Source organism: Penicillium macrosclerotiorum (assembly GCF_028827735.1).
Source record: "Penicillium macrosclerotiorum strain IBT 26536 chromosome Unknown utg000001l_segment0_segment0, whole genome shotgun sequence".
Lineage (NCBI taxonomy): Eukaryota > Fungi > Ascomycota > Eurotiomycetes > Eurotiales > Aspergillaceae > Penicillium > Penicillium macrosclerotiorum.
In genome coordinates this window covers 2,877,080-2,904,708 of record NW_026643081.1, presented here as the reverse complement: position 1 = coordinate 2,904,708, position 27,629 = coordinate 2,877,080, and the positions used below count along the sequence as shown (strand labels likewise).

Genomic DNA, 27,629 nt, shown 5'->3' with positions numbered 1-27,629 from the left:
ATAGATTTTGAAAGGCTTTGTATATTGTTAGATTACGAGAGAATCGGAAATTTGGATCTGTATATGGATGTTCTGATTTGAAAAGTGCTTCTTCGCATGGAAAGTCGCATTCCATTTCAGAGTGAGTTAGACGGCAAGGGTAATTTTGATAGAAAAAAAAGGCACAATCCAGTAGAGAGAGGATGCTGATGGTTCTGTTGAAAGTTAGCTGATGATGAAGCTGTATATCGTCGAGTCGAGAAATACCGAATCCGACACTCTGTTTGAATCCAGAGGATTTCATCAAATTGTTCATTATCTGGAAGGTGACACACTTTTACTAGACCTTGTCGACGGGCAACCTGTTCCCGTTAGCCATATTTGCACCTCGGAAGGCACATTCAATATGACTTGCCTTGACAACTTCACTAAAACGGTTTTCCATTGCTCGATTTCGAGAAGGACGGCTACCTGCCCAGTATTGGACGATTGTCATAATAAACCCAGCTTGAAAATTTTGGAATCTGGCCCAGTCACTCGCATCATCATCAGGAGTTTGATTGCCCGAGAATGTGCTCGCAACTTCAGTCTCGGGCGAATAGACATCACTCGAGAAGATGAAAAGCTCAGCGAAGTCGAGTAGTCGTTTTGCGACATAAGCCTCCCTTTGATCCGAACTATACATAGCCCCAAAGAAAGTGATCGCGGCGAGGAGAGGCAGCGATGCGGTCTCCATGTCGAAGGATGGAATGTGAACCATGGCGCAGCTAGGTTGCCAGTATTTGAAATAAAGGTAAACAAATTTTCGTATTCGAGCGGTTGTCAACAGGTAATTCAGATTTGTGGATATTTCATCCTGGGCTTTGGCATCTAACGGCACTGTCCAAGCTCGAGCTAGAATGGACTGAATGAGGGCCATGGCAAATGGCCTCTCTGGCTCAAATAATGGCTGCTCCGGCTGCAGGGATAGGCTGGGACTCTGCCCCGAGGCAATAGGCGTCGAGTAGACCATTTGACCTGTATATGGATCTTCTAATGGCTTTTGGTCACCAAAAGGTCCACTAAAGAAATCCAAAAATGTGTCCTGAAAAAATTGTAGCGCTGCCGGGTCGGGTTCAGCAAATGGTGGCGCGAACTCTGGTCGATTTCCTGGTCCGTTGTATGCAAATGCTCCTTCAGCTGCGTCCTCGAGCCCATTCTGGCTGTGAAATACCATGCCGCGGGCCCGATCGCTGCGTGGAGGAAGCCTAAACGCTTCTGTAAAGCTGTCAGTGCCACCGTTAAGTAGAAATTTGATGGATCCGCGGTCCGATGGCGGGTCATAGATTGTCTTCGGCGATACTAAAGGATATGAGTTCCACTGTAATCATCGTGATGGCCGGATTAGCCATACCTGAGTTGCCAGAATCATTGAAATCAGAATCTTTGAGGACAGATTCTCTCGCATTGGTACATGTGAGATTTCTTTTCACGCAGGATTCGCATGGTGTTTGGCCGTCGCATCGGAGTTTCATCGAGGTACACTAATACATCGGCAAACAAACCATTAGCCACCATTCCCAAATTGATATGTCGCTGTATAATAAAGCTCACTGATTGGCATGCATGTCGCCGCCGGCCTCGTTGGCCTGTCTCGGGAATTTGGCGATCGCCGCGCTGGGCGCAATCCCCGTAATGGTCGCGTAAATTATCGCTACAAAACCGTCAATCTATGAAGCGAGAATAGGCCCGAGAAGGAATTTTATACCAGCGCGCAAAGGCCTCATTGCAGAATACGCAAGAGTAAGGCTTTTGGCCGGAATCTGTCCAAGAATAAGCAGGCAATTGGGGGAGGGTGTTGGAGAAGGATGGGGAACCCTGCAGGGCGGGGCACTTACGTCGAAGATGATGTCTCTTCAAGTGATCAATGCGCGTAAAGCCCCGCTGACAGACCGTGCAGCGAAAGTGCTTGTCTGTGGGCTTCATGTTGGTCCATCGGGGAGGAGGGAGATCCGGGGTAACAAGAGTTGAGGATCAAGTCTGGGGAGGAATGAAGATGGCCAGAGTGCGGTATTGGTATTGCCGGCGAACAACGGGAGTCGGGAGTACCTTTCCCCGCACAATGCTACATCGGAGGTACTTCAGCTGCGTAACAACGCTGGTTTGTTACGATACGGCTAATGATATCATCACCGCCCGGACTTGGTCCGACTGCTCCACTTCGCAGTACTTACGGATGAGTACAAGAGATTCCAGGAAACCTTAGGGTAGTAATTACTACGTCTGAGGAAACTAGAAAGACTAGTGCATTCTTATCGAGGAATATTGCTTTATAACGGGAACAAAATACTTGGTACTACCTCGGCTGCTCCTCTTGTTCGGATCAAAACCTTCTTTGCCCGAGGGATATCTATACTTTCGCCGGTTGGGGGAAGTCGACTTGCTCATCATCCAGGTAATTGACATGGATCTTATTGTGCTTCTCATTCTCGGTCCAGCCATCGCCAAACCACCCACTGGGGTTATCGTTGACATACTCATACTCGAAGTCCTCCCATCGGGGATTGGAGAATACTTTCATCGCATGAAGAGATGACCCTATCATCGTGAGCGAGATTCTATCAGTGAATAGGAGTCTGACTTACCAGGCCAGAGAGCAACGATCCGCCCATCCTCTGTGCCACCTTTGTACCAGCTGTGGCATTTGGTACCAAAAACTGTGGTTGCGAAATATTCATCGCAATACCGCGTGAAGCGCTTCACGGCGTCACTCTTCACAGTCATGGCACAAATGCTGTCTCGCTGCATCTTACGTATACATTCTGTCATGTACTCAATGGACTTCTCGATCAAAATTAGCAGATTTCCCTCTCCAAGCCCGGCGTTTGGCCCCAGAGAAATGAAATAATTTGGAAACCCATCGGTTGCGACAGAAATGTAGGTCTCTGGGGTTTCTTTCCAACGCTCAGCAAGAGTGACACCTCCACGCCCTTTTATTAGAAATCGAGGAGCGTGGGACGTGTCAAACCCGGTAGCACAGATGATCGCGTCGACTTTCCGATGCTGACCGTCTGTTGTAATAATACCTGTGGCATCGACCTTGACGATTTCTGATCGAATCATCTCAACCTTGTCATCCGTCAGAGCCTCAAGATAGCCTGGTCCTGGGGTTAACCGACGGCATGCCGGAGGAAAGGAAGGGATTAAATCGTCAGCCAATTCGGGCTTCTTGGCTAGTCGCCGCTTCATGTTTTCCACAAAGACCTCCCGTGCCCCGATTTGCATTGGATTTCCCATTAGAGTAGATCCATGGACGGATTGTAACTGAAGTTCAACCTCTGTTGATTATATTAGAAGTTGTAAGATAGTATTTTGAGATGCAAGATAGACCCTTCACCTTTACGAAACTTTTGATAAGCTTGGTGATCTGTCTTGAAAGTTTCAATTTCCTCTGGGGTAAAGTCAACTAGCAAGAGAAGTTAGTAGAAGATTCACGGACCAGCCTCGTGGAATTTTCACCCACAGTTTTCTAGCCCGTCACCACGCTTGTCTATGTGCTCTCTTGCAAAAGTCGGCGAAATCCAGGTCTTGGATCGCATGTAATGATCAATATGTGTCACATTGGGGAGAATTCCTGGCACGATCTGAATACCACTAGACCCATTTCCAATAACAGCGACGCGCTTATTCTAGGCAATAATCAGAGACATATATTTGATGAACAGAAAGGGTACTTACGGTGTAGTCATATCCCTCATCCCAAGAAGCGCTATGCAGCAGCTTTCCCTCAAATTCATGTAGACCAGGTATACTGGGCCACTTCCAGTTATTCAGGGACCCAGTTGCTTGAATAACAACATCGCTTGTATCGGCATATATAGCCCCATCCTCCAAGCTATGGATCTATGGAACTAAATTAGTTGCGTTTGTTTTAAAAGTCGTCACTGGTTCCTTACTTGAAGTAGCCATTTCGAGGTCCTTTCATCCCATTCCGCACCGGTAACCTGTTGCTTCAATTTGATATATTTCATACATCCGTACTTCTCAACAACTCTCTGCCAGTAACGGTGTATCTCAGGTGCAGGTGCGTAGAAGGATGACCATTCCTTATTGGGCTCAAAGGTAAGTTGGTAAGTGTGGGCAGGAATATCTAGTGATAGGAGGTATTGGTTAGTAAAAGCCCCTTTTCATTTTGTCATGATAACGTACCACAGGCGCATCCGGGATACCGATTCTCGAACCATGTCCCTCCAATATCGGCGTTCTTGTCATAAATGCAAAGCTCGAGGTTCTCTATCCTTTGGACAAGTCGAATGCATGCGAGTATTCCAGAGATACCGGCACCAATAACAACCACTCGAATTGGTCTGTTTTCATCCACAGACCGGCCTTCCACAATAGGCTTGGTATTTCGACGAGACACACTCACTTCCTTCACTTCGTTTGCATTAACAGCCTTGGGGCTTCCACTGAATACTCGAGAAAGGCGCTTCATGATTTATCTTGGGATTTAAACAGAAATTTAAAAGGTGGTGTAGGCAGTTATGGGCAAGAATGACTTCTTTTGCATGGCACACACCTTTCTAGCTGAAGAGGTCATTAGTTTTGCGGACAGCTTCCGGGTTTTATGCTATTCACGCTTCCAAACTTATACAATGACTACAGGCCATGCAGGGTTCCCCTCTTGCCAGTTTTTCTACCAAGGCTCGGGCCTCACTTCCGGGTTGCACGCATTTTCAACCCATTCCAATTTTTCAGTGTTTCCTCCCCGGTTTCAACCAGATTCGACAACTTCCGATTAGTAGAGAGCCCCAGTGAGGATCCACTGTTGCCTCGCTGTTCTCGATATAGACCCAGCGTTTATACATCTGTCGAACCCAGAGTATCCACGATCTGCACAAGGTGAAGGTCAGTGTGCCAAGAAATTGACACCAATTTTGACGTGAATGGACGCTCGGAAAACCCCCATGTCAAAGCCCCACGCAACTCGAGTTGTGGGGGAGCTTCATTTACCAATTATGAAGCATTGTGGCGGCCGACTACTGTATGGTCCTTTCAATCGCGCTTCATTCCCGCCGTCTTGCATTAACACGGGCAACATTAACTTCCGAGCGCTGTCTGATCGCGCCAGCTGAGGCCGGAGTCGGCATTGTGACCCGCTGCACTGCCGCGTCTCGCCGAATTCTGCAGTATCATTTACCGTGGCATCGTGTACTTTCCGGGGTTTGGTCATATTCGTATCATAGCTCTTGGGCCTTTCCGCTTGTGGGCGGAATTACGGAGTACTATGTGAACCTAGGTTTCGCACCCCGCGCCCATCCGCCCCCGCAAATTACCCCAAAGACGCTTTCGGGTGGAAAGGGATTGGTTCTGTACAGAACAGTAATTTGGTATGCATTTACAAAAGAAGACTTGGGAAGGCTTTCTCTATGATGGGTCATTTTGAAGTCATATTAGACATTATCTACTCGTCTCATTCATGTGCAATATTTATCGTAATTGTCAGCAAACACCGTCTAGCAATGATTTGTTACTTTGCACCACCCAACGCACCCTCCCACGATAACAGCCACAATAAGAACTGAAAAAAATTGTTAGTCAGGTGTACGATGCAGTCGGTTAGGATAATAATTACCGCCTACAAGCAGAATCCACCATTTCCATTTATTCGCATTGCGCAAGCTGATTATCGCTCGACTCATTTGCTCATTTGCATCCTTGGTATAGTTGGCGGTTGCCTCTGCTTTGTCTTGAATTTCTTGAGCAGGGTATGTTTGTTGCTCAACCAGTGATCCAATATCTTGATACATTTCGGCTAGGGCCTTCATATCTTGCTCGATTCTACGGATAGCCACGGATCTTTGCAAAACAGCATTTCGAGCTTCGATGGCTTGTGCACTTCGCATACCTTGGATCTAGAAACATGTCAACCTGTGGTCCCCCCAGTCTAGCCTGTCACACAAACGTACTGCAAATGCCTGTTCCCCTCCGTTGATAATTCCTTCCATGCCTGCAGTGATTTCTTCCGGAGTCGCGCCCTGGTGGACAATCTCATATCTTCGTCGTACTTGCGACCTAAGCTTGCCTTCGAAGTTTTGCTGTGTTGCAGAGTACAACTGAATTTGCCGCTGAACATTTTCACTGATGAATTTGATTTGTTGCTGAATAAGTGGATTGGACATATCGGAGTCTCGTTTGAGACTTGCGACATGCTCTCGAATGCGTTGGAAGCAACCAGATATCTCTTCCTTGACGGCATCGATGCGAATCCCGGCTTGATAGTCTTCGGCTGCGGTAGTCGAATCGAGGAGAGCTTGCTGGGATGATTGAAGTTGCTCTTGCTTTAATGCGACCTGCCGCAAGTCCTGGTCAATTTTGCGTCGCTTAGTGAGCACTATTGCCATGTCGCCTGTGTTCTGGAGAGCTAACAGTCATGTTAGAGAACGTCATGCAGTTGAATAAATGCCCAACATACCATATTGCTCTTGACCAGATTCTAGGTCCCTTTCGTAGCCGTTCATGGTAGCCAGGTAATTGAATTCTATTCTACTAGTAAACGAGAAGACTTGATTAATCCTAATACCGGGTGAATGGGGTTGGTTGAAATTAAATATACTGTTAAAATTCTCGGAGTTGCGAGTCAAAAATTTACTTCTTTGCTACTCTTTGCGCGGCAGTTAACCCAGGTGCCTAGCCAAGGATTATCAATCCCAACGACCTAATAAAATCCATCATACGATACCGTCACATAATAGTGCGCCCTACTGAATGCTCCTATACTGACCGATCGTCAACAATGGTATTGTTCAATTGGTTGATAATCTCCGAAGTTTTCAGGCCCCCAAGAAACTGTGAACTGGTGTTCCTAAAATAGCGACATGTGCGGTTGCTGAGCCTCACGCCGAGCCTCAGGTGTCCGCTATCTGCGCCCCCAACATAATGCATGTGCCTGTTCAGCAGGCGGCCTTTTTCGCTGAATATAATTATTACTATACTTCAGCAATACATTAAATTTTTTTTTTTTAGAATTGGCCCCTATTAGTACCTAGGCAACCACGGTCGGACTACGGGTATTGATAGCAGCTACATAGTACTAATTAAATCTAATTATTCGATTAATCTACTAGCTAGTTATTAGTGCTTATATATTTAGCTTCTAACAACTTCAAGTTATTTTATAGCTTATCTTTTATTTGACTATCGAGAAAATCAAGGGTCGTTGAACCTAACAAAATACGCCCTGCTGGTTGCGATTGTCGATCGAATCTCGGTCTTTTTCTTTCTAAAATAAACAAATGGCTCTTTCTGAAAAGATTAGCAACTGAAAAAAAATAGAGGTACGCACCCTATCTACAGATCTACAGGTACTTTATACTTATCCCCTTAGATACTTATAGCACCCGCTCGCTTCTCATGAGAAACATTACTCGGATATAACTGGAATTGAGCGGGGAGATCGTCGTGCTGTAAACCCGAGGTTGGTCTTCATTCGACAAACCATTCCTCGGCATTCCCCCCCCAACGCTCGCCTAGCGCCACGGCTATTACGCTGTGATTACTTGAATCTCACCAATCCCTAACTGTGGCAAGCCCAACGGTCCACCGCTTCTCACTGGCTCTCGCCATGCTATTCGATCCACAAGACCCATGGGCATCTGCTCGAATTCGAAGATAGCTCATTGCGTAGACAATGCCCCTCGATTCCCCGCCATTTACGAATACCCACGGCGTGTCCGCGCAAAGCGTCCGCAGTGGAATAAATCCCCCATTAAGCCCCCATGGTTTAAATGTAATTTTCCTCCCTAGAAGTAAAGATTGTGGCCTCTCCTTGGTCTTTTGATCTACTCGGATTCTCTCTGAATCGCGAGGGCAGCCGTCATGCCCGTCTTCACGGAATTTGCCGCAGCATCGCGCGAGCTGCGCGTTCTTCCTTCCTTTGCACCTCCGTTGCCACGCCTCGCGCCAAGTATAATATCGGATGGGACAAACGAAAAGTATGAAGTCGTGATTGTCGGTGCCGGCCCGGCGGGACTCATGTTAGAGCTCCTGCTGGCACGGTATGGGTTGAGTGACGAGTCTCTACTGTGCGTTGATGCGAAAGCAACAACCTTGAAATCCGGACAAGCCGACGGACTTCAGCCTCGCACTCTTGAAACTCTGAAGTCTCTGGGCCTAGCTGACGAAATTCTCTGCGAAGGCTGTCAGATGTGGCAGGTATATTTCTTTCAACCTCTTATCGCACTCTAGGACCACATTTAATGCTGGATATATAAGGTCGCGTTCTGGAACCCTTCGAATGAAAAGGATAAAATCATCGAGCGAACCTCGATAGTCCCCGATGTCGCAGTCCCGGCTCGATACCCCCATGAAGTCACAATCCACCAAGGTCGAATTGAACGGATCCTGGAAAACGATCTGCTTCGTTACTCGAAGCGGGGTGTTCAACGCCGCACTAAACTCATTGATGTCAAAATCGATGAGGCAGGAGATGCCGAGTATCCCGTCTTAGTGGAGATCGAAACTGAAGGCAAGCAACGTACCCTGCGAACGAAATACTTGGTTGGTGCCGATGGGGCGCATTCGGTGGTGCGGCGATGCATGGGCCTCAAACTCGAAGGCGAATCTCTTGATCACATTTGGGGTGTGGTGGACTTGGTTGTTGACACAGATTTCCCGGATATCAGAAGGCGTTGCGCTATTCATTCTCCTGCAGGTTCGGTCATGGTTATCCCCCGGGAGCGAATTGCGACCGGCGATTACTTGACACGATTATACGTACAAGTTCCAGGTGATGTCAATCCTGATAACGACCAGCAAATTGGGGAAGGCTCGAATGCATCTTCCGCTGATGCGAGGGCTCGTCGAAGCCAAGTCACTGAACAAACCATCTTTGAAAATGCAGCGGCAGCATTTAAGCCGTACTATATTCGCCCCAAGAAGGATGGGGCTGTAGATTGGTGGGCAGCTTACCAGATTGGCCAACGTGTCACGGACAACTTTTCAGTCAAAGACTCTAGAGGAATAAACCGTGTGTTTATTGCTGGAGATGGTAAGGAATACAAACTACGCACCTAATGGCACACTTTTCAGCTAACAAACTGTTTCAACTAGCTTGCCACACACATAGTCCGAAGGTATTTTCAGAATAGAAAGCTGTATTGAACAAAGCACTAACCGATTTTTCCACAATACAGGCAGGGCAGGGCATGAATGTGTCCATGATGGACGCATACAATCTGGCCTGGAAGCTAGCATATTCTATCCATGGGCTCACACCAAAGGGCTCCACGACAGAACCGGATCCCATTCTGGATACCTATCACAAGGAACGTCACACTATCGCACAGGAGCTTATCAAATTCGACCGAGATTTCTCTTCGATGTTCTCGGGGAAGATTGGTATTTCTGAGGATGGCGCAGGAGGATTAACTCATGAGGAGTTTCTTGAAGTATTTAGCCGTGGCAATGGTTTCACAAGTGGCTGTGGGATTGAATATCCCGAAAACATGACTGTTGATCGTACCTTGGGGGACAGTCAAAACCCAATAACAGGCACGGACTATTTATCAGGAATTTTACGGCCAGGACGAAGAATTCTCAATGTGCGTCTGGTCCGACATGCGGATGGCTATCGTCGTGACCTGCATGATGGTAAGAGCAAGATCAACTTGTTGTACAGACTGATTTAAAGTTCTAACACCTCAAATAGACCTTGCTTCAACCGGTCGTTTCCGGATACTTTGCCTAACCTCTTCAGATTTGTTGGATTGGCAAGGCGTTTCCTCTCAATCACTTACTGAACTTGGCACCATCCTCAATCACTTCCCCACTTCGATACTGGAACAACTGGTCATCCATCCCAGGCTCCCACGAGAGTTTATGTGGAATGATATCCCACATGAAATAAAGAAATCCTCGGAAATGACATTCTATAGTGGATACGAGATGGATGATGTCTACGGCATTTACGGTGTTGATCCGGCCAAGGGTGCACTGGCAGTGGTCAGACCGGATGGATATGTCGGAGTGATCGCAGAGTTGAAAGATACAAGCCGAGTGGAAAGCTACTTGAAGAGCTTGATTCGCACAATCTAGTACACAAAGTCAAAATTCATATCAACCACTTCGCATAGAGATCAAACTGGAATAATCAAGGCGAAATCCATATTTTAAATCAGGAGCCCGTAGTTAACTTCGTACCTTCAAAGGAAGCGATCCAGGATCCAACTGTTGACACGGGGTGATTTACCGAATAGCCATCATGACTCAGTCTATAGTCTAGGCCATGGCCCATTTTTCTTTTTTTGTGTCGCTTTTTGATTCAAAAGCCATTTCAACCCCAGGCAAGAGGCCAGCAATACCAAGATATAGGTATATTTGCTCCCTCGGCTTATCTCCTTTCAGGATGGCATTTTCAGGATGGCAGTAGATGAATGATCTCTGACGCATGCCGCAAATACACTGATATCGGTTGAGACTCATAATTTTCATCCGGTGGAGCCCAACCCCCAAATAAGCATCGACGATCACTCTACACAAGGAGGCAATGAAAATGAACACATTGTGGACTCTAGTACTTGGTTTACAGTCCTTGTCTTAGCTGCAGAGACTTGTCTTCGGTCTTTGACAGGCTTAAGCTTCCATATATGAACGCCTTACATTTTCGACGCGCTTTAACACGGCTAAGGGAACGTTTTTTGGTCTTTGTGGCGATTGGGATAGGAATTCCGGCTCCAATCCTCTTTTGGGACTTTCAGCCAGTGGTTAAAACCCGCGAGTCAACATACAGCAGGTGGAGAAACTTCAGTCGAATTTCATGATTTGGGCCATGCCATGCCTTCGGGTTTCAACCGGGGACTATTCTAGTAGTCTAGACTAGACAACTATTCAAGCGCGTCGATCAGTTCTCGGGGGGATATTTGACCGCTGGTCACATGATCGCGCGAGGGTTGCCAAAAAGGCACAGGCGCGAGCCTTACGGGGCTGCAGTGGGCCAATGACAGCTCACGGGGAATTGTGTGACAGAAGAGCATCACAAAGCCAAGACGCGGCCAAGAAGTTGCTCTGTTAGATGTCAGCTCACAATCATCTATAAGGCTGGCTCATGGATATTTGGAACGATGAGTTGCACAATTCCATCTCGAGTCTTGAGCTCGAGCACTTCTGAGAAGACTTGTATCGTCCCAGTTTACGACCGAGTCCATTTTGAATTTAATTTTTTAGCGAAAGAGCTTGTCAAACTATTTAAACAGGAGCCCGTGGTCTCAATCCCATATACAAGTCCCTTATAAAATGGCGAGTGACGGGATCTTCACCTACCGTGACGGCATCGCAGTCACTCAAATTGTCGCCTTCGCATCTGCTTTGTTATTCGCCATTTACTTCAAATACATACATCAGATTGGCTGGTTGTGCGTTGGTGCTTTTGCACTGCTTCGACTCATCAGTGCGAGCTGTAAGCTTGCAACCATCGACCATAGCTCGCAAGGTCTGTGGGCCGCAATCTTTGTCTGCGAATCCCTCGGAATGATCCTTATTATCTTCCTCTTGTTAGAAATGCTTGAACGAATGTTCGTATTCTCGTACCCCAATCTCTCGGAGGAAAACAAACTAACCAAATCGCCTCGAACAGCAACAAGGTCGTTACAATCGCCGCTAGAAGAATATTCTGGATCCCATCTATTATTACCTGGATTGATATTGGTATTTCTATTGGAGGTTGGGTCGCTGTGATGGATGTTAAACGCCCTCTGGATCCAACACCATGGAGTCAAGCTAGTATGGGTTTGCTAACGGTCATTTACCTCTACTTGGTGGGTGTGTTCATTTTGTTTTGGCGACACAGGCTTGAATACTTTGAAGGAGAGCGGTGGGCATTGACAGGGGTGGCCATTTGCGTTCCAATACTTGCTGTGCGCGTAACTTACTCGCTCATTTTTGTCATCAGTGGGAATATGTCATTCAATGCGATCAAAGGCAGCCCGACCGCGTATTTGCTAATGACAATGTTGCCTGAGGCGGTTATTATTGCGGTATGTACGTACATAATCGCGGCGAGGATATCTCCCATCACTCATGAGAAAGTCAAGGCGCGTGAAACTATTGATGAGGAGAGCCAGCGGCGATTATCAATGCATTCGTAACTAGAATCATGGATTTATTGGCATAGCGGGCTATTCGGTTTTGAAGGCGCTTTATTCGTTATGACTTTAATGAGCATTATTTGCTACATGATCAGATTGTTCAACATGCAGACCTTTCTTGCCATTTTAACTACGCCTGTATTTTCGTTAAAATCTAGTACTAGATAAAATTGGTCGAAATAGTGTATCTTTAAAAGAAGCTTAGAGAGCAATATCTATGACCTGGAATGGTGGTGCATGTCTATACTGCTAAAATGAAGGTCTTAGCTAGCCATCACTATCGTATATCTCATAATGGATAAGTCGTAATACTCACATGTGAGGCTTACTTGAAATGCAGGTTCTTGACAATTACTAAAAAACGAGTGTGGGTTAGAAAGACATATTGTCAAAATGATTGGATTCAGGTGATGGAAAGATCAAAAACGAGGGCTCCGAAAGAAAGAAACATAAGCCCGGGCTTGAAAAAGCCGGTTATCTGAATTAATACATCAATACCGGATGATTTTTTAATTTATCAATCAAAATTTGCGGGGATTGATGGCTTTTATGAGAGATGAACTCAATGGCGACGTATTTGTTGTCCTTCACAAAATATCTGGTCTTGGCCCCTGGCGCACCGGAAGGCTGGAGCGTTTGATATTGTACGGCAAATCACAAAGGCATCATGAATCTTTGTGTCTTTTATTGAAGTTTGATCCACTTGTATCATTTGCCTTTATATTTTCCTTTAGACCATTTTTACTGTTCAAAACAAGCAATACACCTGGGAGCAAGACCGGCGTAACGCTGACCAATCAAAATTCACTAAGGTTGGGGTAACCTTGGGAGACTGATCGGTGCAGATGTGGAGAGGATCTTGCCCTTGCTGACCACATGATCACATTTATATTCAGAGAAGAGGAGGCGTAACGACATCCAATGAAACATACAGGCTGAGCTAGTTTTGAGGTCACAAGTCTAATTTCTCCGACCAAATCGTCCTGCGCTCGGAAATATACCGACATTGTACTTATAAAGAGGACCATAAATGCAGACACTCGTATTTTTCATCGATCGCTAACATTCAGGAACACTGAGTTCTCTCTGCTTGATATCCTATTATTCCGATTGATTTGAATATTTCAAATTAAGACGTTTTGGCAATGATTGATGTGCGCTCAAATCAAGGCCCTACTGTGCGAGCGGGATGGCTTCGGGTTACGCCCAAGGACACGCATTTTGATGAAATGCGGAAGAGATTGAGAGAGGACGGATATGTTTTTGTGAAGGGTCTCCTTCCAAGGGATGAGGTACAGAGAGTTCGCGAAGAGTATGGTAATCCATAACAAAAAGCTGGCAGCGCAGCAGCTAACAGAACACCTAGATATTTCACTCTGTACGAACCGACCGGAATTTTAAAGCCAGGATCGGCTCTTGAAGACGGAATATTCAATGAGATGAATGACCCTCTCGAACATGGAGGAATCGGCGCTGGTGACTTACCTCCAACGTCTAAACAGGTACAAGCTATGATTGATGCGCATTCTCAACCGAAATACCTCCAGCTCCTAGAACATCCTCACCTGCGAGAGTTTGTACGAGGCTTGATGAAGTGGAATAAAGAGATTTTGCTCAAGCGAACTATGATTCGACACAATGCGCCACATGCACTCAGTACCGGAGTCCATTATGATAAACTGTTTCTTCGAAAAGGGGAAGCCGAGTTTCTCACGGCCTGGGTACCTCTTGGTAGGACCTGTTACAACTCCATCCACCAAGCAAGGTAGCTAACAATAAAGCTCCATAGGAGACATCCAAGCAAATGGTGGTGGTCTAATGTATTTATCCGACTCTGTCTCTGTGGGTCGTGCAATCGAAGATGACTTCACTCGACGGGCCAATGTTTTGTCCGAGAAGGAGCGGCTGAGTGCATTCAACGTACATATGGAAAAGTATGGCCAGCTCTCGCAAGACGCAAGAGAATTCAGTGATCTCTATCAGAAGCCAGAGAATGAAAGACAGCGACAATGGCTAGTTGCCCAATATGAGGCTGGTGACGTGGTTTTCCATGACCCGTATATTGTACATGCGAGTTCCAAGAATGAGGGGCACAACGGGCGCATTCGTGTTAGCACAGACCTCAGATTTTACAAAGAGGGCAGCGACATGGATGACCGATGGATGAAGTTATGGACGCCTGGAGACGGGCTGTAAGGCTGAGGGGCGGGGTCTTCATTTATTAGACTTGGCTGGAAGCTGGCTGAGTGGCTTTGGGGCAGCCGGAGGATGGGCGAATCAGTCTCGACTCGGAGGTTTGCGCTTATACAGTGACTATTGTCCCATACATTATGCAATATAGGCGCAGATCACATCAAAGTCCACTGATAGCATGATAGCAGATTCTTTTCTTTTGCCTATGTGGGCCCTCAAAGGGTTCTAACAGCTTGTCGGATTCTCATGATGCTCTGTTCATTGACTACGGTCAAGGTGCCTGGACCCTGTGCTGACATGTGTCTACCTTGTTATCCGGACAGCCCGTCCAATGAAAAGTTGATCTAGCCATGCTGACTGCATTAATGATGGTTACAGTGAAACACTGTAATAAAGAAAAACTATATTGGCCGTCTTTGGGTATTGATTAACAAAGGCTCAGGTCGCCGTGTTCTAATCGAAGGCCCCTTTCATCCGACCGTGTTTCACTTTTATCCACACAACAGTGGCTGTTGCCATAGGCCTCATCAAAGTAACTGTGGCTGTAATGAAAAGTGGCTTTTAACATGAATAAATCTACACATCTCTCACGTTATTTTCTTTGGGGGCGAGCGAGGATCATCACCACAGTGAGGGGGCCAAGGAGGCCCAGTTGGATGCGCTTGGGGTGGCAACATTAACTGTATTTAGTTAGGCCCAACGTATCGATATTCCTGTTCAAGGATCCGACGGATTGTAAGTCTGACAAAAGTAGCAGAAAGACTTTGTAGACAAAGCACACCATGAGCTTTCGGCCATGTACATGGGCTAAGCCCCGAACATGGCTGGTCCCTTACCTTTATTTCTCTTCCTTGAGAGACCTTTCTTCTTCACGCATCCTCCTCAAAATTTATTCGGAAGTTCTATAGCTCACCCTTTCTGCTCAGCATGCTGTTCATGCAGCAGGTATTTTATACACTGCTAGTGTCGCTTGCTTTTGCGACACTAGGACATACAATTACTACGAGTACCGGTTCAACCACGACGGCTATTGCGACTTCAGCGGTGGCGAGTACCTCAACAATCTCAACAACCTCGACTGGCATCACAACACATACAATCCAAGTTGGGCCCAAATCGAGTCCACACGCATATGTTCCGCACAATATCACAGCAAACCCAGGCGATGTTGTTGTTTTTGAATTCTACCCGACAAATCACTCAGTAGTCAAAGCTGATTATCAAGCTCCCTGTGTGCCTGCTAGCGAGGGCCTCTTCTATTCGGGGATGTTCACTACCTTTGACGAAAATAGTGATGGACAATTGATTGGTGCGGTAAGTATCGAAATCAATGACCGTGATACCGGCGTTGGAGGACTCAGTGGATGAGCTAACGTATTTATCTCCGCTAGGCACCGACTTGGTCTCTTGTGATCAATGATACCGAGGTATGAATCGAGAATGGAGAATGTTGGAAATGGAATGATCATCTAATATAATGATTCATTAGCCAACCTTCTTCTATTGTACTGCTATCGGGTCATGTTTGGACAATGGAATGGTCGGGGTTATCAATCCGGTAAGTATCTGTGGTCGCAGTGTACGTCAAAAGAAAATACTGACAGGTTCCTTTCCCAGAACTCGAGCGAGACCTGGGAGACACAATATCAGCGAGCCCTCACATACCCATATATGCTTGTTCCAGGCCAGTCTGCACCAGCCGAGGGAAGCTCTTCAACTTCTAGTACGGGAAGTTCTAGTACGGAAAGTTCTAGCTCGGATTCAAGCACTACATCTAGCGTGACCAGCAGTTCTGGAGGTGGGCATAGTGGTCTCAGTACTGGTGCTATCGCGGGTATTGCCGTCGCTTGTGTCGTTTTCGTGGCAACGTTGATCGCTTTGTTCTTTGTCCTGGGTCGCAACCGAGTGTATAGTCAGTGGATGTCCTCACAAGATGGTCGTACCGAGCGCACCGCGCGATGGGCCATGTTCAATGGAGGCGGGGACACATACCAAAAGAACGAGCTCGACAGCAACGCAACGAAGCGGGCCACGACAGATGTCGCATCGGTTGGAAGTCCTGGAAGTCCCGATCCCAACATGCGAACCTTCTCCCCTGCATCTGATACGGTGTCAGGATATGGAGGCACTTCTTCTCGTCACGATTCTGGTCAGTTCAATTGGGATATCTCGCAGAACTCACGCGCCACGCGTGGCCCGACCGAGCTGGAAGGCAGTGGCATTTACCAACTCCCGGAAACCCGAGAATACCGGTGATTGTGGGATTTTGGCATGACATTCCACAGTAATCGACAACTACGAGGCTCCGTTTTTGAGTCGGTATATGGCGCAGAGCAGGTCTCTTTGATTTCTGTATTGTTCTTCTCTTCTCTTCGGCTGTTACCCAGGATTCTTCCCCAGGCATTTTCTATGTAGTATTGATACACCTATAGTTTCTTTCCCTTTCTTTGTGCAAATAAAATAATACATTCGATAACTTAAAGTTTCTTTCTTACTTCTAGTCCAGTGCGACCTTCCATCACATGACCCGAAAGGTCGCGTCGGCGTCGGCTCTCGCTACGAACTCCGCTTCGTGTCTTTGGAGAGCTCCATGACTGCGCAGTAGCCTCCACGACATCAAATGCACCGCATAGCAATCTCCGATGTCATCACGAAGGCAGGAGATGAGGTCAAGATGGGGATGCGTGAACTGGTGAGCTTTGTCATCCTCCAATAATACGAACTAGTTTCCGGCGCTAATGAGATGATAGTCGCAACAGGCGCAAGAAATGTGATGAAACCCGGCCATCGTGCCACCTGTGTATAGATAGGCGAGTGGAGTGCACCTATCCCGACTGGAGTTCAGTCAAATATTCCAACACGCGGCAACGAAGATATCAGCATCAAAGTGCCAGTTTTGGCACAGGTTCCGGCCAGTCGATCTTGCTCCCCGCTCTCCCCAAGTCTACAGCGACACGGTTTATCCATCACTTTAACACTAATCTTTCGAGTTTGATCACCTTTTCAATTCCACACTCGGGCAACTATAACCCGTTTATGCTTCATGTCTTGCCACGCACCTCAAATTCTCTTCAAGTCCAGTGCGCGGTGGAAGCTGTCGCTGCTGCACATCTTTATCACCTTGGATCCGAGTCCTGCGAAAGGGCAACTAAGCTACATACAAAAACCTTGAAAGTACTTGCCGAGGAGTTATCTCGTCCACGCTTGGACGAATCGTCGTGTGGATATTGGCTGGCGTGCAGTTTGCTCCTAATATATTACGAAGTATGTACCATCTGTTGGCCTAAGCTAATTTCAGAGTTGATGTAAATCAGATTGTTCTTGGAAACTCCCCAAATAATGCCTGGTGTCATCTTGAGGGTGCAAAGGTGCTACTAGAATATCAACGCGAAGAGTCCCAAACATCTTCATTTATATTCTTTCGAAAAATATTTCAATATTTCAACGTGATGTTGGCATTATCTCTTGGGAGACGCCCCCTGGCCATTGATGACAGTCATACTCCTTATTCTATCAACGAAGTTGATGCTGTTTTTGGATGCGCAGGGCAACTGTGGCCCTTGATGTATCGCTTAGCCGACTTGATCGGACGATCGAACCTCGGGGAGGACATAAAAGATGACGCAGCGCATCTTAGCAGTGTTCTAAACGCATGGCATATTGAATCTCCTCTAGGGGAAGATACATACACAGAGGCTATGGTACAGATTGCGCGATCATATCAGTTTTGTGGACTTTTAATGCTGGACAAATTAAAGGCATCAATTGATCCAACGGAAGGTAGTGGGGGCATTCAAACTTCTGATTGTCCGACTTATAGATCTGCTTTCGACAGTGTCCTCCGGGTTTGCGTTCTGTCCACGCCAATGGCGACTTTGACTTGGCCGTTATATGTCGTGGGCAGGTTTGCGACATCCACCAGTGACCGGACCATTATCCTGCATATATTTGCTCAATTCCTCGAGAAGCACCACATGCAGGTTATTGATGGAGCCAGAGACGCTGTGGAGGCACACTGGAGGATGGGATTGTTCAGCTGCCCAGAGCGACCTCAGACTCCGCTGGTGTTGCTTGGATGAGAAAGCTGGACATTCGATCTTGATATAAGTATGGATTTGAAAACTGCATCGATCAGGTCTATATGTATTTAAAGCACTTTATTATTAGCAAGCTTAATTATAGGAACAGGTAAAAAAAATTAGGCTTGATTCAATGCAATGAGCCACGGTGATTGTAGTATGCTCTATTCAATGATTAGGAGTCCGACACGGGGCTACCCATCGGTGCAATTTCTACTGTCCGCGATCGGAGGATTGCATTTATCGATTTTGACAGAGCTTCGAAAAGTGCTCGAGATTATGTGCCTCAGATATCTGTCGACCAGAAGAGATGGAGGTCTTCAACAAGTTGATGCTCCCCCGGTACGAATGTCAGGGGTATTCTTATCCATCCTTGTCAAAGGAGTCTTGTTTCCCCGAACTGACATTTTGCCTCCTTTTCCTCCACCACCGCCCTTGTTTTCTGATATTCTCACTGCTCCCAGACGATTGACGAATTTATAAGAATGTCTCAAGACGAAGACCATGGTTCGCTAGGACAATTCAGGCAACGTCGCTTGCTTCACGGCGAAATCACGTCCTCTTTTGCAAAGCAGCAAGACGCCAATATTCCCCAAGAACTCATATATCAAGACGAGAAGATTCGATATTTTGCGCATTTGTATCGAAATCGGCATCTAATCGAGGTCGGCATCTAATCAAGGTGATTGTAGCACGAAATCTTGGCCTGGCTTCGGGTACTTCGTGCCATCTTGCTGAAGTAGAGGACTGGATAGATGGCAGCTTCAACGTCTGCATCCGCGTCGATGTTGATGAAAGAGACCAAACATTGGAGCAACAAGTCATGGTTCGATTCCCTTTGCCATACCGCGTTGATGAGGAGACCTGTCCCGGTAATTGGGATGAGAATATCCGCTGTAAAACCGGTAGATATGCATGGCTCCAAGAAAACTGTCCAGAAAATCCAATTCCGCGCCTTTATGTTTTTGGATTTTCGAATAGAAAAACTGTACGAATTTTTTCCGCTGTGCTTTTCGTTGCAGTTTACACTTCTCGAGAATATGCCTCTTTTTGCCCGTTGAATCCAGTACATTCGACGCGCTGTATTAAAATAGTTAGGTTACCTATGCTCCTCATTCTATGTATCACATAGAATTGATGAGGCAGAGTCTCTAGGGATGGGCTATATCCTGATTGAATACATCAAACCATCGCAAGGCAGAATGCTTTCGGATACGTGGGAAGATGGACGTCTCAATTCCAATTTACGTGCAAATTTGTTCCGCTCTCTCTCACATATCACGATCACATTGGCACAGATTCCGCTGCCAAGGATAGACTCTTGTGTTGGATAAGACAGGGCATCTGTCTTTGAATCGTCCTCTGACTCTTCAAATTCAACTACTCTAACAGTTGAATATGTCTTTATTCAACGCTCATGTTGGGTTAACAAGTCAAGTGAGGTATTTTGTATCGGGACAAGGATCTAAATTGACACTCAGCCCTAAAATGAGGTTGAAAGGTGCCGCGGACGAGGCTATCGTTCAGATTCTCGGCCCAGAGATTTAATGGAGCTGTATAAACAATCTGTACGCGCAAAAGAGTATTGAACAAAGCAATCATGATACAGAATATGTATCAATGATTTTCTCGAGTAAGCCTAAGGAAGATGCGATTATCAACCTATCGTTGGGGCTGAAGAGTGGTGCTCAAATATTGTATAAATTATATATATATCTCTATATTTACTTATTCCTCCTATTTCATCAGATTTCAAACTACTAATCGTAGGTACTATTGATTGTATAGCGTTGCTTACCGTGATAAGAAGGACTGTATAGACTAGGGCGCTCGTCGGCAAGCCTAATATACAGACAGGATAAGAAGGATCAACGAACAAGCCAACACTACCACCACACATCACGACAGAGGCCGGTCTCCTAATGAGAAACTAAACACTGTCTAAGGGAAGAGATTAAAGAAATTATAATTCTCCCTATCGGAGATTTGAAGCTATATCTTTAAACTGCGCTCCGAAGGATATCTTCCAATCGAGGTGAGTGAAGGCGGTGAACAGTATTAGAGAGTTAATTTAGGTGCCAAGACGCGCGACGTCAACGAAGCCCCTTTAACTCGAAAACTCTTATCAAGTTCTTGGCCTAAAATATGGGTAAATTCCCAACCAATATCAGGGACCGGCTTTACTATTGTGTACCCTCTGCACAATGAGTAGTACCCCTGGGTCTCGAACCCGAGCTAGCATCCCGGAAGTACAGAAAAAGGCTCTTCGGGTTTGGCAAAGGAGCCAAAAGCCCCGTCCCACCCATGCGGCCAGCGTTGCCTGGTTTGAGCAAACTTACGGTCGGCGACTGACTCAATCTACTATATCCACCATCCTGTCAAAGAAATATGATTATCTTGATACTACAGCTCCATCGAGCAGGCTCCGTCACCGGCCATCCCAGTGGCCAATTCTAGATGAGCGTTTGTCGGATTGGCTCAAAGATGCCCAAATTGGAGGTGCAGTGAGTGGCGAGCAGATTCTTCACAAAGCAGATGAGATATTCAAAAATATTCCTGAATATGTTGATTTCCCTGGCCCTCAATTCAGTCAGGGATGGTTATGGAAGTTCAAGCAACGGCATCAAGCTCGCCTTATAGAGGCACAAAACCAGGGCTCTGCCCCTGCGGTGCCCGAAAATCGACGCAAAGAGCTCCATGTACTTCGTACTTTTTGTGGAGAGTTCCAAGAAGATAATATATATAACATGGATGAAACGGGCTTGATGTGGCGAAGAGCTCCCTTCGATGCATCTCGTAGCCCGAGTCATGAGCTCAACAAAGACCGCTCGCGGATCTGCTTGATGGTGTGCACCAATTGCACTGGATCCGATCGTCTTCCACTTTGGGTGATTGGTCACAAGAGTAATCCGGATGCCCTTAAGGGAGTCAACCTGAAAGCCTTGGACTGCGAGTGGCGTCACAGCCCTCCTGCTTGGGTAACACCCCAAATCATGTCAGAGTGGCTCTTAAATTTTTACCAACATATTGGTACCTCCAGACGAGTCCTATTGCTGCTAGATGACTTTAACATTCATGTGACAGCTGTCGAGACAACACCACCACCACCAAATGTACACATTCAGCTTTTCCCTGCGAATTTGCCGGCACAACCTGCCAATGCCCCAACAGTGCGCCAGCCGCTTTCACTTGGAATCATGCAGCATCTAAAGCAGCATTACCGAAAAAGATGGCTCAATTATATAGTCGCTGGCTTTGAATCTGGTCAGAGTCCTATCTGTAAGATGAGCCTTTACCATGCACTCTGCTGGATCACTCGAAACTGGCGCCATGATGTTGCAAATGGAACAATCTATAAAGCCTTTCGGAAAAGCACCCTCATCGACCCCTGTGTCAATTATCTCTCTGCGCCAAAACTGCCAGAAATGAAAGATCTATATGAAAAAATTGCTTCTTTTATGGTGAATGGGGAGGTTTCGCAAAGTCTAGAGGAATGGCTGAATCCCGTGGAAGAGGAGTTCATTGAACGGTCCCATGAGATGAGTTGGTATAACCAAAATGTTGACACTTCCTTTCTCGATGATCCTTTCATCCCGATTCCTGCACACGAAATGATACCTACATCGATGGAAGCTATATCCGGAATACAAACTGCTATTCGATACATGCTACATCAGCCAACAACGACGGCGAACGATGTATTGTATCTAGAAACCTTGGAGAAAGTTTTGAGCCGTAGGGCTCTGAACGAAAAGATTTACGTGCAAAACCAATCATCGCAGCGACAAACACTTGGCCAAGCCCAGAGGCAAAGTCAATACGCAAGCCACGAGGATACATCATATGTTCATGAAACACAGAGTCCAAGAGACGATATCACACTAGGCTTAGTGGGGATAAATAGAAGCGAACCAACACCCACCCGGCCTGCATTTCGAGTAGAACTTTCGAAAAATGACTCCCATCAATTCATCACTCAAGATGCATCTCGACTTGAGAGTCAAGCGGCAGGCGAAACCCTAGCTCAAACATCGAGTCAAGGTCGAGCCTTTGTTAACAGCAAAGTAGGAAATGAGATTTCAAGTGAAGATATGAACTATGCGCCAATTGAAGGATCGGATGACGCATCATTTGATGAAGATTTAGAAATTTAATCACGGTATTTGATGCTGTCATTGATAATTGGAGCTATAAACGTATTTTAATATCGACTTCGCTTGTTGTCGTGAGGGTAATTAATGCGCGGTGTTCGCTATCCAAGTTGTCGTTTTTATTTGTCTCGAAGTATGGTAAAAGAACCCCTTGAACATACTCACGCGAAAAAAGTAAGACTCATTTTCTCTTCTCTTGACTCGCACAATATTTACTGCAAGATAAGAAGGCTTGCTCGGTTTGGTGAAGAGCAGCTACATCGAGAGATAAAGTTCGGGATTGGGGGAAACTTAGCAAAGCTTCTTGCACTTCTCCTTCAATACATTGTGCCCCGATTCTTTTATGATTTCAAACTGCTTGGGTCTACGATGTCTTAAACGGCTAACTGAAATGTCTAACGACGATGAAATCGGCTGTGAACCACCAATTGCCGCGCCAATCGGAAGTAGTGAAGACATCGTCATCCGTACAGCTTATGGTAGAAATTCTTGAATTTTCTCATATATACTAATATTCAGTAGGTGCAAGGGACGTTTCGTGGTGACATATAACTTTCTCTTGGGGTGCTCCCTGGGTAGCTGAAGATTATGTTTCATATCTTCTAAACGTTGGGGGCATATCCAGTCACACAAAGGTAGTAGCATCTCCTCATTTCTCGCCTTACGGCAGCAGTAATTGAGTAATTGATAACCGGGGTCTTTTTCTTGTTCCTCATGTTATTCCTTGTTTCCGGTTCGACTCACCAGCCAACCGCCATGCTGAAGGTTCTGGAAAACGCCAGAAGGATCGACCTTCCTCGCAACATCTTTCAGCTTCGCGAGATTTGTGTCGCCGTAAGTTGACTGAGGGTCTTGGTCCCGAGAGGAATAGTTTGCATACTTGAAATCAAGGAAGGTCCCGTTCTTTTTCGCAACGACTTCGGCCGCGTCAATAATTTTACGAGCAGCGTCTCGCACAGTGGCCTCATCCTCTTGATTTGTCCATTCAGTCATAAGAAGGAACCCTATTTGATGTTAGCTCGAGAATCAGCAGGCGATGCGCATTAGAAGTACATTGATGAGCTTTTGCCGTAATGCCCAGCGGAGAACCAGCACCGGCATTTGTGGTCCTTATAGCGTTCGATGAAATTGGCTGGAGAGTGAAGGTAATTTTAGCACCAGGAATGTCTTTGATTACTTCTTCCTGCTGGTAGCGGCATTCGCTGGCGGCATTATAAACCTCTAGATCGGGCAAACTCGACATAGTTCGCATATCATGGCTATCCAAGAGAGGCCGTAAGTGTCAGAAGAGCTTCAGCAACACGGGTATTTTGGGGTGAAGAGCGTACTTCTTGGGCTCGGTTGCAGTCACACTCTCAAATCCATTTACAATCTGGAAAATTGTGTAGTTGTTGCCAGGTACCATTTGAGCAACAAAATCGACTCCCTCAAAAGCATCAAAGACAGCCGGTCGCTTATCCGCATGCTCGGCGTAGATGAATACCAACAGGGTCGCTTCCTGGACGGAGTTGAAAATCAATGAAGCATTTGTGTCCTTCTCGGCATCCTGATGAAAGCGCATGAGAGCTTCAAATAGTTTATTATTTTCGGTTGGCGCAAAGACTCGACCTTCAGCCCATACTTTGTTGGACACCGTCGTCATGGTGAATTTTGTGACGATGCCTTATCCGTCATGGTTAGTTAGACGGAGCCAGCCTTTAAAGACAGGTATGAAGGGCAAGGGTATTACCAAAATTGGAACCTCCACCTCTCAAAGCCCAGAACAGGTCTTTGTTTTCATTGGCATTTGCTTTGACAATCGTAGAATCGGCAAGAACAATCTTCACCATCGTCAGTAATTGGTATCATGCTGGTACCTTTCAGAGTCGCATTACCTCGTATTCCACAACGCCATTACAACTGAGGCCATATTTGCCCTTTTGAAAAGAAAGACCTCCTCCCAAGAGCAAGCCAGGTACGCCAACTGAAGGGACACGCCCTCCAGTGACGGCGACCCCATGGGGCTCGAGCTCTCGGTACACTTCCAACCAGGTCAGACCCGCGCCAATCTCGGCCTTCGACTGATCCTCCGACACAGTAACGGCCTTGAAATTCTTCATAGAAATCACGACTCCATCCTCGTTACTAGTGAATCCTGGATTTTGGAGATGACCACCGCCGCGGACGGAGAATTTCACATCGAGGCCTCGGCATAGAGCGAGCACTTTGCCGACATCTTCGCTTGTGCGGGGAACGACGATCACACCAGGGGTGAGTTGACAATTGAGAGACCTGTCATGGATTTGATTACGTTTCAGAAGACCTTCTCATGAAATGCGGGTGAAGTAGGGCATGTCTAACCAGACAGTGTTGTTGCGTTCGGAGAAATGAGGATCGGTCCGAACACTAGCATCTTCTCCAAAGACCAGGGGGAAAACCGTTTCAGTGGTAGCTAAGCGGCGATCATTTTTCTCGCAATCCTTCAGCGCGTGGAACTGCGATAGTATGGGCTCGACAGCCGCCACCTTTTCAGGAGTAAGCTGTAAAATTGATAGGAGACATGCAACATCCATGTTGAGAGGAATTGGAATTGGTAGTCAGGTCTTTGCGAGCACGAAGGAAATGATCATTCTTATCGATCATTCAGCGACAAGACAATCGTGCACAGCATAAGGCCATTGTGAAGAAGAACTCTCTTTGCTGTGCTGCATAACCGGGCTGCTGGAATGGTGAATGGGGTTTTGACAGGACACTATTCGAGTTAGTGTCGTCGCACGAACCAGATGGAGTATAGATCGCCTGAGTGGGGACTGTTGACAGCTCAGGATGACCGTTATTCCGGCCCCATTTCCCGCGCTTTCAACCAGCCAAGATTCACCATCCTTCCTTTTGCAAGTTAAGGCAGCCTGGAGAGTTGACCATGGCGCGACTTATTCAAGACGTTTCGCGCGAAGGATTACAGGACGGCTGGTAGCTCGTCAGCCACGAATCTCTTCGCTTTTTCGCCTCCAGCGGGCCCGGCGCTCCCAGGGGACCTCTACTTATGGGGTCCATGGAAGATCTGGGTTAAAATCCCTGACAAAAGCCGAGAGGCGTTCTGGCCCCCTGTCGGTATTTCCTTAGGAAGCAGCGCTCCCCCATATTTTTGTACTTCTTGTGAATGTGTCCTGCGAGGATTGCGTGGTCAATGGCTAGATGAGAATCCGGGCCATCCGAGATCCATCATGACTGATACCTCTCCTACAATGATGGAGGGGTCTTCGCCTCTTGCCAATACAGTGCGCGGCGTTTCTCTTGCATTAGCTGGTCTGATGATTCTAGTGTGTGGAACCCGGGTAGGTGTTCTGCTGTCCTTGTATCTTCCAGACTTTCATAGACTTGAACTGACAGCAGACTTGACTAGTTATATCTGAGAAAATTCGTCCTACACTCGTTTGGACTTGATGACTACTGTGTTGTTGTTGCCCTGGTGCGTATGGAATTATTATCCTACAATAAACATACTAACTGGCGGCATTGTTCAGATCCTGGTACTGGGTTTTGATGTACTAGCAGTCGTGGTGACTTACTATGGAGTGGGATATCATCAAGCAATTGTTCCTTTGGAGGATTTACCTACAATGCAAATGGTAAGGCCCCCGTTGCACCTTCTATCACGGTCGAGGTTGACAGTCATATGCAGATTGTTTACGTTGCAAACGCCGTATATCTTCTGGTCGCTTCAATGGTCAAGACTAGTCTTCTGGCATTCATTATGCGAGTCTTCCCTGTGCAGTGTGTAAGATACTGGGGATGGGGGTTGATCATATTCCTGGCACTATTCACAATCTCCGGTGAAATCGCGATGATACTTCAGTGCATCCCTGTTCAAGCCACCTGGGACTCTTCAATCAAACACAAGAAATGCCTTTCAAACGATGCATTGTTTGGAATAACAATGTATCAATGTGTGCTGATGTTTATGGTGGATGTGGCGATCATTGTTCTGCCGATGCCCAGTGTTTGGAAGCTGCAAATGCCGTTAAAACGTCGTTTGTCTATCTCAGCTCTTTTTGGCCTCGGTAGGTTATCTGAATACAAATGCAAACCGCACTAGGCAGGTTACTGACCAATAAATTCGTTCACACAGGGATTCTGAGCTGCGCTGCAGCCCTTGCTCGTCTTCCTACACTGGCTTATCAAAACAATACCACTGATTATACATGTGCGTGCCCAGAGACTTGGATCCCTTCTTCTCTTCCCCTCTCTTGCCCAGCAGTGAGAAAAATTCATTTGACTAAAACCTTTTATAAATAGATTCTATCGCAAAGTCCCTTCTATGGATGCTGGTCGAATACAACATTGGCCTCATGGTCGGATCACTCCCCACACTCCGAAAGCTTACCGTTTTACAGCGTATCTTTGGAACTACCCAGAAAAGCTACGGCTACAGCGAAGGATACTCAGGTGCAGGAATAGGAGCAAACCCTGATGAAAGAAGTTATCAGTTGGAGAATTCAGTTTGGACCTCGCGAAATGCAGGCAGCACGAAGCCTAATGCTATACATAAGACGGTTGAGATTAGTCGGAGTGAGAGCTGCGAGCGAATCATTGAGACGCCCTATGGAGCACGCTTATAATGTGTTGTTTTCAAGGCCTCAGTAGCCATCACGATTTATTATATTGAAATATTGAAGCTATTTTCATGATATTTGTTTCCTAGGTCCAATATGATCTCCATTTATTTCCAGATGATACCTTGCATTTCTTTTCTAGAGAGGATAAGAATAAGAAAAAAAATTTGGACGTAGTAGCTAGCTAGCCTAAAATGGAGGGGCCGACGGGCTTTTGAGGCCAGGGGGCTCTTAATAATAAAAGAAATAAACGAACTCGGTGCATGTGTCTTGATCTGGAAGGAAAGAATTGTTTTCAATAACGAGTGATATTTTCTAAGACTAAAATCATGAGTAGAGCGAATTGATCGGTAAACGGAGCGAGCCTGAGGGAGAAGAGAACAAATATCTGGCAGTAGGATGCGCACTTTGAATTCCTGCGGGGCCCAATATTGTTCTGAGACGACATACGTATTACGCCCTCCTCATAGCATGAAATTTTTCTTCAGTGTTACTGACAGAGTTGCATATGAT

At 46.4% G+C, this 27,629-nt stretch overlaps 10 protein-coding genes across 10 annotated transcripts; 6 read left to right on the top strand and 4 right to left on the bottom strand.

Moving 5' to 3' along the window:
- Nucleotides 1–319: 319 nt before the first annotated feature.
- Nucleotides 320–1,944, bottom strand: N7462_000978 (uncharacterized protein; the record flags this gene model as incomplete). The annotated part of the gene is made up of 5 exons (XM_057072704.1): nt 320–1,320; nt 1,373–1,502; nt 1,573–1,672; nt 1,727–1,781; nt 1,857–1,944. 5 exons carry the CDS (start codon nt 1,942–1,944, stop codon nt 320–322), a joined length of 1,374 nt encoding a protein of 457 aa, XP_056939234.1.
- Nucleotides 1,945–2,368: 424 nt separating this feature from the next.
- On the bottom strand, nt 2,369–4,453 carry N7462_000977 (flavin-containing monooxygenase; the record flags this gene model as incomplete). The annotated part of the gene is made up of 7 exons (XM_057072703.1): nt 2,369–2,556; nt 2,604–3,296; nt 3,356–3,424; nt 3,482–3,647; nt 3,697–3,861; nt 3,915–4,108; nt 4,168–4,453. 7 exons carry the CDS (start codon nt 4,451–4,453, stop codon nt 2,369–2,371), a joined length of 1,761 nt encoding a protein of 586 aa, XP_056939233.1.
- A 790-nt stretch (nt 4,454–5,243) lies between these two features.
- Nucleotides 5,244–6,479, bottom strand: N7462_000976 (SNARE domain protein; the record flags this gene model as incomplete). Its single annotated transcript, XM_057072702.1, has 5 exons — nt 5,244–5,328; nt 5,512–5,539; nt 5,594–5,873; nt 5,928–6,382; nt 6,434–6,479. 5 exons carry the CDS (start codon nt 6,477–6,479, stop codon nt 5,244–5,246), a joined length of 894 nt encoding a protein of 297 aa, XP_056939232.1.
- A 1,357-nt stretch (nt 6,480–7,836) lies between these two features.
- Nucleotides 7,837–10,053, top strand: N7462_000975 (putative phenol monooxygenase; the record flags this gene model as incomplete). The annotated part of the gene is made up of 5 exons (XM_057072701.1): nt 7,837–8,172; nt 8,233–9,007; nt 9,070–9,092; nt 9,153–9,609; nt 9,668–10,053. The coding sequence occupies 5 exons, from the start codon at nt 7,837–7,839 to the stop codon at nt 10,051–10,053; spliced, it is 1,977 nt and encodes a 658-aa protein (XP_056939231.1).
- Nucleotides 10,054–13,246: 3,193 nt separating this feature from the next.
- Nucleotides 13,247–14,297, top strand: N7462_000974 (phytanoyl-CoA dioxygenase family protein; the record flags this gene model as incomplete). Its single annotated transcript, XM_057072700.1, has 3 exons — nt 13,247–13,413; nt 13,468–13,832; nt 13,891–14,297. 3 exons carry the CDS (start codon nt 13,247–13,249, stop codon nt 14,295–14,297), a joined length of 939 nt encoding a protein of 312 aa, XP_056939230.1.
- Nucleotides 14,298–15,221: 924 nt separating this feature from the next.
- N7462_000973 (cupredoxin domain-containing protein) lies at nt 15,222–16,550 on the top strand (the record flags this gene model as incomplete). The annotated part of the gene is made up of 4 exons (XM_057072699.1): nt 15,222–15,608; nt 15,686–15,721; nt 15,784–15,852; nt 15,912–16,550. The coding sequence occupies 4 exons, from the start codon at nt 15,222–15,224 to the stop codon at nt 16,548–16,550; spliced, it is 1,131 nt and encodes a 376-aa protein (XP_056939229.1).
- A 2,308-nt stretch (nt 16,551–18,858) lies between these two features.
- N7462_000972 (uncharacterized protein) lies at nt 18,859–19,707 on the top strand (the record flags this gene model as incomplete). The annotated part of the gene is given in 3 exon segments (XM_057072698.1): nt 18,859–19,038; nt 19,056–19,439; nt 19,468–19,707. 3 exon segments carry the CDS (start codon nt 18,859–18,861, stop codon nt 19,705–19,707), a joined length of 804 nt encoding a protein of 267 aa, XP_056939228.1.
- Nucleotides 19,708–20,577: 870 nt separating this feature from the next.
- On the top strand, nt 20,578–22,527 carry N7462_000971 (uncharacterized protein; the record flags this gene model as incomplete). The annotated part of the gene is made up of 1 exon (XM_057072697.1): nt 20,578–22,527. One exon carries the CDS (start codon nt 20,578–20,580, stop codon nt 22,525–22,527), a length of 1,950 nt encoding a protein of 649 aa, XP_056939227.1.
- A 714-nt stretch (nt 22,528–23,241) lies between these two features.
- N7462_000970 (FAD-binding oxidoreductase) lies at nt 23,242–25,076 on the bottom strand (the record flags this gene model as incomplete). The annotated part of the gene is made up of 6 exons (XM_057072696.1): nt 23,242–23,528; nt 23,578–23,783; nt 23,853–24,186; nt 24,254–24,344; nt 24,399–24,795; nt 24,865–25,076. 6 exons carry the CDS (start codon nt 25,074–25,076, stop codon nt 23,242–23,244), a joined length of 1,527 nt encoding a protein of 508 aa, XP_056939226.1.
- A 651-nt stretch (nt 25,077–25,727) lies between these two features.
- N7462_000969 (uncharacterized protein) lies at nt 25,728–27,122 on the top strand (the record flags this gene model as incomplete). Its single annotated transcript, XM_057072695.1, has 6 exons — nt 25,728–25,838; nt 25,907–25,972; nt 26,028–26,132; nt 26,186–26,564; nt 26,633–26,707; nt 26,800–27,122. The coding sequence occupies 6 exons, from the start codon at nt 25,728–25,730 to the stop codon at nt 27,120–27,122; spliced, it is 1,059 nt and encodes a 352-aa protein (XP_056939225.1).
- Nucleotides 27,123–27,629: the final 507 nt, after the last annotated feature.